Source organism: Dermacentor silvarum, chromosome 2 (assembly GCF_013339745.2).
Source record: "Dermacentor silvarum isolate Dsil-2018 chromosome 2, BIME_Dsil_1.4, whole genome shotgun sequence".
NCBI lineage: Eukaryota > Metazoa > Arthropoda > Arachnida > Ixodida > Ixodidae > Dermacentor > Dermacentor silvarum.
This window is the reverse complement of record NC_051155.1, coordinates 165,098,847-165,107,580: the sequence shown is the minus strand read 5'-3', so window position 1 is coordinate 165,107,580 and position 8,734 is coordinate 165,098,847. Positions and strand designations below refer to the sequence as shown.

General features: G+C 48.4%; 1 protein-coding gene across 2 annotated transcripts in view; it reads left to right on the top strand.

Moving 5' to 3' along the window:
• Nucleotides 1-1,735: 1,735 nt before the first annotated feature.
• LOC125943203 (uncharacterized) overlaps nt 1,736-8,734 on the top strand; it is a 16,567-nt gene continuing 9,568 nt past the window's right edge. Inside the window, exons 1-3 of one of the 2 annotated variants that reach the window (XM_049661829.1) lie at nt 1,736-2,024; nt 2,680-2,815; nt 5,080-5,337. In XM_049661829.1, coding sequence (XP_049517786.1) covers nt 1,755-2,024; nt 2,680-2,815; nt 5,080-5,192 — 519 coding nt within the window. In that variant the 5' untranslated portion in view covers nt 1,736-1,754 and the 3' untranslated portion in view covers nt 5,193-5,337. Of the gene's footprint in view, nt 2,025-2,679; nt 2,816-5,079; nt 5,338-8,734 lie in introns of those variants that run through there. The other variant, XM_049661830.1, reaches the window with a different exon arrangement.

Genomic DNA, 8,734 nt, shown 5'->3' with positions numbered 1-8,734 from the left:
TAGCCTCTTTCGTATCCGTTTCAATCCAAATCGGGAATCCCAACAATTGGAGAAAATGGCGTTTCCTTTCTCTGCCGTGTCTTTTCGTGTCGCCTGTGCGGCTGCTGCAGTCGCGCAGAGACGACGACCCCAGGTAGATGATGCATTTGAAGAGTTGACGGAGGAAGAGTTCCGGCAGCATTTTCGTCTGTCCAAACGAACAGTGCGTAGCTTGTGCGACGAGCTTGACCCCATCATTGGTTGCCAGTGAGCCAGTGGCCTTTCCACAGAAAGGAAGGTGTTGTGCGCGCTGCGATTCTTCGGAACCGGAAGCTTCCAGACATGGTGCAATGGTGCATTCATTGCACGCCCTAAGGGCGAAGCAATGAATGCGATAGCAACACAGCAATGTCATACGAAGTAAGGTGAGCGGCTTTGGTAACAATATGAATTGTAGTGAACATGAGCTGATTAAGTAAACAGGTGTCCTGCGGCGTAAATAGACCGACATGAAGAGAGACTCGATGACCACGAGAAGGCGCGTGTGAAACGGTGGTGTTGATGAGAAGCGCTTCCCGTGGGCAGCGCGTGCGAAGGGACACACCTGTAGTGCTGCACTGCCGATCCGGCCAGCATTGCATGTGTAGCGTGCGTTGGAAAATGTGGCCCGACTATTACTAACTGATTGAGCAAGCGTGGTGTTAGCGCGCACAAACAAACATGAATAGATCACACTGAATGACTGCAGACAACGACTGTCAAAACGCTGGCAGCAAGCGCATACGCCGCAGCAACGGTCGAAGGTACGTGCGGTCTATCGCTTCAACGGAAACTGAGCGGCGAATGCACGGCGCATAAAGGTGAGAGCCGTGTGGAGATAAGCGACGGTGCGAGCGAGCGACGAGCGCGGTTGTTGGCAGAGTAGAAGTGCGCCCCCCCCCCCCCCCCCCCCCGCTCCCTCCGGCGCTGGCTTCCCGCTTCCTTGCTTGCGCGTGGGAGATTGAGTGCGTTCGCTCTCCGTGATAGCGCGCGTCCCCGCACGTTTCCGCTCGGGCATACGGCGCGCGGCGAAGATTTTATCTATAGGGAACCTCACGGCGACGGCGACGCCGACGGCAGAAATCCGGTTGAAGTGTCCATATAATTGCTATCGCAATAAAAGGAAGGTGATCCGACGGCGGCACGAGGCGCGGCCACTTAGTGTGACTCTACGCACGCCGCTGCCGCAAGGGGCAGCACATGTTCTGGGGGCCACTTTTTCGCTCGCTTTGCTGGCGGTTTTATGGGCACGCGCGGCAGAAGTGCTTTATTTCGATGAATATATGTCGTTCGCTTGCTTAAAACGACTCTATTTGGTTGGAGGAACGTCCCTTTATATTTCTGCCGACATTCCGATTGACTCCGACGCGGCGAGCAGCGGTAAGCGCAGCGCGCCGTCTGCTCGAGCAGACGACGTGTCTCTCTCGTGTTCGAAATGACGGTATTTTGACTGTAAGTGGCATGAAACCTTCCACCTGTTCAGGATTTGGCGTCTAAATAACAAAAAATTGCATGTCTTTGGGTATGGGTGTTTACATGCTAACGGAGGCGGTAAATTATCCACTGTTGCGCCGCATCTCCAAGGCCTCCTGAACACGTGCTGCCCCTAGCGGCGGCGCTCACTTCCGGTCACACGAAGTGGCCGCTCTCTCGCCCCAGCGCGGGCGCGCCGTCGGAACACCTATCTTCTTACACCGTGCTTCCAGAGGAGCGTTGGTCGCGAGGAGCAAATAGGCATGGCGCAGTCGGCCGTGAGCAACACCAACCACGAGGTGACGGAGGCCATCATTTCCGTGTCTGCGCGGAGAAAGTTGGTGGACTTTTCATTGACACCGGCTGCCAAGGATGAGGCGAAGGCGGCGTTTGCGCGACGCGGTGCCATTCCAGGCGTGCTAGCGTGCGTCGACGGCACGTTGATCGCCATTATGAAGCCAGAGGGACTAAGCCCGGCCGACACGGCGAGCTTCATGTCGAGGAAGGGTTATTACGCCCAAAGCGTCATGGTCGTAAGTACCGTTGGAATGTTTTACTTCAAAGTGTAGCTGCCATTTTTACTTGCCCTTAGTAGCAATTGTTCAATTTAATGCCCAAGCTGGCATAACTAGTAATGTAACGGTTAAAAGAAAACTTGCGGGGAACTGTGTACAAGCTCGTTGAAGTCTGACATGTCGGCGGTAATGATGAGTGCCATGTGTTTCTGTGCATGAGCCGTACCCGTTCCAAAAGTGTCTTTTACTTCTGGCGTGCATACACAATGGAGTTGTGCAGTTTTGAGGTATTCAGGAACATTGGCAGCAGTCGTAGCAAAAATCGATACACTATAGGGAAGATACGGTGGAAGCATTTTGGACAGGGAAGTACTTACAACCATTGCATGGGCAGGATTTGGCGTGTATGGGTGTTCTTGCGCAATATCGTACCCCTAGTTTTCATTTAGCGATCACTTAGTGCAAACCATAGGCGTGCGCACAAATTAAGGTTGTCTTTCCCCCCCCCCCCCTCCCCCCCCCCCCCCAAATGCAAAACCCTGTGCACGCCTATGACTGAAACAGTGTAGCTGCTTGTACCAGCGTAAATGTTTGTATTGTTTTCTGCATATGAATGGCAAAAAGGGATTTAGAGCATATCTGCAGCGCTATTTTGTATTGCTCCTCATTGCAGGTGTGCAACTCGGAACTTTGCATCCTTGTTGTGGACCCCCGGCTGCCTGGTTCGGGCCACGACTCTTGGGTGTGGCAGCATAATCCACTGTGTGCGCGCTTAGCCGCACAACTGCAACCTGGCAAGTATCTACTTGGTAAGTATTCGTAATGTGTACACCTAACTAGGGCAGAACACTTTGGTTGGTAACAACTTTATTGATAGTCACAGGAATATTGATGTCACAGGAATGGTGAGCTCTCATAACAAATACATAATTTATTTACACAAATTGCAATGCCCCTGGGCTATCACAGGGCTGTGTTTGTACAGTGGAAAATACATTAAAGAATTTGTATACACATCAAGTACCCCACCATACGGATGGTCAATGTTTCCAAATCAAAACATCCGACAGATTATGATAATTTAAACACAAACGAAGTAAAGTTATACAAAGAATCCTTTAAAAAGAATGCCACAGCCACGGACTCAGAAACAATTGTACCCTCTTCACTGTGCAAGAGTCTCCAAGGCTGCCACTTATTTACAGTAGTACTCGTGAAGAAGTCTTAGGGCAATGCGACATACCCCTTTATCTGTGAAGAACTGCATTTGCTGCTGCGCCCAAGCTAGCATTGTTCTCTGCAATATGCACGTCACGAAATGCTGCTTTCCTCGTGAAACATTAGAAATGCGATGTTACAACAGCTTTTATGCGGTGTGTGCATCCAATGATATGCCACTTGCTATGCATGTAGATGCAGCAATTGTTACTTTCTACTCAGGTCAATACACCGAACATCTGTTTATTTTCCCATAGTTTGTGGTTATGAGTAATAGTAGTAATGAGTAATTGGCACTAAGTACTTCTTTCCTAGTGTATCATGAAACGTGATAGCAACGTGAAAGTGCATCCTTTGTTTAAATAACAAATGAAATGTGAAATGGAACCATCCCTTGACCCATCATAGTTATGACAGACTTGATGGAAGCAGTACATGTGATCGGCACTCTGTGCTCACCATCAGGAAAAGGTTTGCATAATTTTCATAAAACGCACCAGAATGATCGCAACCGCCGCATCCTGTGCATTCGGGCGCTCGGTGTACATCGGTAGGAACGAGACAATATGATTGCTAGCCACCTCTTGCGCTAGGTGGATGAAAACTTCCGTGCAAGCATGAATACGCAGATGAGGCAAGCAAGTAAAGCGTAATGAATGCGGATTCAAACACACAAAAAATCTAACGCTCAGTGTTGTGACATTACACTCGTCACATCATGTCCAAATGGGTAGACGTAAATAACGTAAAAGCACAAAAAATACAAAGGTCAACTTTATCACGCGCTATGATGACAAGTACATCATGAACCTTGTACATACAGCACGCTACACGTAGCAAAGCATGTGAGAACATTGCAACGTCAGCATCACAGAATTCGTTTTCACCACGGCACATAAAACTTGCAGTTACATTTAAGTGGCCTTGCAAGAAAGTATGACTTTGACAGCTACGTCCGTTCCCTTCTCAGTGTTATGAGTCAGTGACTAGAAGCATTCATTTCTCGGCAGCAATTGTAGTGCGATGCAAAAAAAAAAAAAAAAAAAAAAAAAAAAAAAAAAAAAAAAACAGGTGAATCATAATTGTAGAAAGGTGAGTGCACTTGCCAGCTGTGATGGAAGATAAATTACATACAACATGAATAATTGGCTCTGCAATCTTGCAGCACCCAGAACGTGTCACACTTGAAACGTATTCTTGCAATGAGTCACTTGGAACGAAAACTAGAGGAAACCAATTACCGGCGTGGTGCAATGATGATGGACATTTTCATTTGTGAAACTATGCAACTTAAAGAGTGACTAGTTTGGTGCTCTGAAAAAAAAAAGACCACATTGTAGTTGTTGCACCTTAGCCTCACTGTGCTGAAATGAAAATATCACAGTGCAAACACTATGCGATAACGCTTCATAATGAGTGCAGTAAGCCACAAAACATAGTGAAGCAATATAAATATCCCAGTACAAAACCAAAAAGGGACAACTACTTGTTATGATTCCAGTGTGAATGACTAGGCGTCTTCGAAATGTGTAAATAAAAGAAAGCATGCTGGCGTTGCAGCTGGATTAGCATAAATAGAAAGAGGAAGATACTACAATACAAAAATGGGTGTACGCATTACGCCTTTTGTCCAAAAAATCCTCCTGTATTATTCATACAAGGCAACAATGAAACTTAAACACTAAAACTCAAGTGAAGCAACAATAAGTGCATAAAATGAAAGTGAAGTTATAAAACTCAAAGAACAATAAATGAGATAAACTGAACTCATAAAACACAAAACACAATAAATGAATAAAATGAAATTGAAAAGGTGAAAATAAACAATAAATTATTTCCTCCTTTCGTGTTGCAGATGCCCAGCTACGACTAGTGCCAGGGAGCGCACCTTCTCCAGGAGGCCGTCCTCTCTGCCGCGACAGCCATCCGGGTGGTGGATTGTTTGATCCTCCGCAGCACCTGAAATGAATAATTGTGGTGGAATTGTTCGCATGAGTTGCTGATTAGACACAACCAGCTCATCGCTGGAAGCTGTTGTTGTCAAGAATTGCAACATGCACAACAATTGCCCACCTCCCTCGCGGTAGCCACTGTGGTGTCTATCCTCCCAACACAACACATATCCAAAACTACCCCCCTCCCTTACCCAAACCTTCATCCCTCCCATCTACCCCTTCCTCCGAGTGACTGACCGCCACGACCAACGATTCCTTGCAGACTTCATCGGCCTAGCGCTGAAGCACGCCGCAAGCGACGCCCTGGACTCAGGGCATCGATGCATTTTTTATCGCAGAATAAAAAAAGTGATTTCTCTCTCTCTCTCTGTTGAAGAGCCACTGGCCTAATTGCATCCTTTGGCAGTGTCACGCGTCGTGTACAAGCTATGCCCTCTTCGTTTGGACAGACGAGGACCTATTGGAACTACTTGTCCGTCATCTACTCAAATGCATCTTTTACCACCAAACAACCCTTTTCAGGGCCAACCAACCTTTTGCCCGGCTGTTGATCGTTGGCAGTAGCGCACCCAGGATCTCGGCCAGGGGGGGGTGACAGTTTGCCAATACCATCTAAACAGCACTAATCTCGATTTCTTCACGGGATATTATCAAAAAAATGCGCTTTTTGCGAGTGTGCAGGCGATTGCGCGTCTTACATCTTAGTTGCAGTACTCAAATACGTAAGGAAAGAAAAGGGGTTAAACAAAAGGGGGGGGGGGGGTACAACCCCCGAATCCCCCCCTCCCCGTCAGTGCGCCACTGATCGTTTGCAAGATACGATACCGAGTCCTCAATACAACGCATACTTCTTATTTACCTCAAAAATTGGTTTGTTTTCCAAATTCATGATTCACTTATGATAACAGAGCATAAATAATATTTATGTCCTTCACTTAAGATGACACCAAAGGATCTACCAACCTGAAGCTTCCTACGCTATTTTCCTGTTCACCAACAGTGTCGCGCTCCGCTAAAGGTACCACTTACAGATAATGGCTAACTCTAAGTCGGCACAGTTCAGGAACGCATGATATTACGCCGGCAGTGTCCTCTTGGTAGGGGAGGTCGGTGACGCCACGGAAGCGGACCATGCCCGTCAGCTGGAGCACTCGGCCCCGGAAGCCGGGTGCGCGACCCCCTCCAGTGCTTCTGAAGATAGACAAATCGCCCAGACCATTTGACGGTCACTCACCTTTGCTCTTGGGCTATAGCGGTAGCATCGCGGCGGGCCTCGTAGACCTGCTGCTTCCTCCACCAGTCCTGCCACTGGTCGACCGTTTTCACAACGGGCCCTTCCGCGTTCAGCACGTCGGCCAGCTGCTGCCACAGCCATCGCCGGTCAACAAGGGTGAAGCCCGGCCCCAGCTCGCTTGATCTTAAAGCCAGCTGGAGATGCTGCTCCATAAAACCGAGCACCGTCTCCCGCTGGCCCTCGGAAACGCGTGGTCCCTTAACGGGTGCAGAAGCTGACACGTTTTCCTACATGGCCCTCCGCACGCAACGGCTCGACTGAACCAACCGCTTCGAAACTCGTGCTGTTTGAATTTCAATAGGGGTGGAGACATGCATAAAAGCATTGCTTGAAACGGGGTAGTGGCTAGCGCCACCACTAAACGTTTCGCAGAACTGCGACACCACCTAGCGCCATTTCAAGACATTAACCGCAATACTTTGTTTAAGTCGTTCCGCATTAAAAACTGAATCTCTGAAAAGCAACACCAACACATTTGGCTAGTGAGTCACAATAGTCAAATATTTCTCAACATGTTAGAAACGCTTCTAAGTATGTTATACGGTCCACAAGCAGACGTCAAAAGCGTGACGCAGGTGTCCATTTCGCTCATTGGCTCTTTGCTTCCTCTCGTCCTCGCGAACATGGCGGACCGCCTATTCCGTGACGTAAAGAACGGACCGCCTCCATTGGATTTTGGAACGCGTACAAGATCGCGCCCCTTATATTAAAATGGGAAGGCCCTGGGACATTTTTTTTCATTATTTAATTAATTGTTTGCTATTGCCCCGACGCGAGCGCGTATCCAAAAGCCCTAATTTGACCTGCCGAAGATGCCAGTGCCACCTGGATAAGATTTTTGCAAGTAGCCTCCCAGAGTGAGCCGGTATTGTTATGGTAGAAATGCTGGCAAAAGAGGTTTGTGTTGAGTTTCCTCGTAACAGAAATATGTTCTCTCGTACATTAAAATAATAGTCCGACGCCACCATGTCTGTAGGTTGTGCTTAAATTGTACTTCACAATTTTTCTGGCGGATTTCACTGTGAGAAATTCAATTTTTGTTCACTAAAACCTTGCACCACGATGAAAGGCCTGCGCGTTCGGGGTGGTTCGGAATGATTTCTCCTGCACCAGCGCCTCCTCTATTTTTTTTTTCAATGCCAGTGCAATCGCCCGCTCCGCAATGAGAGCCGCTGGTCCGCCTTAATTAGTTCAGTGAGTTGCCGCGGTGTGACGCTACCCAGAGGGTACGACTTCTCACGAGTGAGGCCGACGGGAGCGGACGTGTCGAGTTGAGGCGCCGTCTCAGCGCAGCAGGAGCAGCGCGCCAAAGAGATAAGCTTTCTTATTTTATATTTCGCTCTTTCTTTTTTAGGAGTGTTAACTTAGCCAAGCAATCGTTATAAATTATTTTCGTGCTTTTCAGTTTCTTTGTCCTTTCGCTTAGATAAAAGAAGGTAACAAATATTTTTTTTTTGTCACATCTACGCCTTGTTAGTACAAGATGATGCTTCGTACTAGGGGGAACTCAGGCGTGCGTTGTTCTGAGTGCGAGCGTTCTTACGCGTTTGAAGAAACGCGGTTTGAGTCAGCATGCGAAGCGAACGTTGCAGATTTTATCTGTAGGATGTGTCTGCTAGGGTCGCGGCTAGACCGTCTAGAGCAGGAGAAGGATAAGCTAGCTAAGCGGGTTGGAAATCTAGAAAAGGAACCTAAAAGCGACCAGAGGAAGGAGGTAGAAGAAAAGCTAGCTAACGCAGAAATGCAGCTGAGGGCCATCATTGCGCAAAGCAATGGTGAGCGCATCGAGGCGAGCACCGCGAACGGAGCTGATTCCGATGCGAGTGCAGCTAAGACAGCCGAACCCGCCACGCCGAAAAGCAGTGGCGGAAACGTCGGCGATGGTCACGAATGGGATACCACTGACGCGGCCGCGAGAGAAAATAACAAAGCCAAGGGCAAGGATAAGGCAGGAGGGGAGGGCGTTGTGACCTCGGGGGCAGCTTTTGCGGTGAGGGGGAAGAAAAGCGTCGAGTTGTCTTTGTTGAGGATTCCAACATGCGTAAAGTAGAACCGGCGATAACAGAGAGGGTAGGTGCAGGCGAACGAGTCCAGGTTAGCGCGCTTCCGGGAAAACTGATTAGAGAGGTGATAGCGAAGGCCAAGGAACGCATGTGGGACACAATGGAGGAGAGACACCTAGTGGTGATAATGGGCGGAGTGATTGATGTACTGCACGGACGAGGGGACCGGGATCACAATGCAAATTAGCAAAGAAAGGG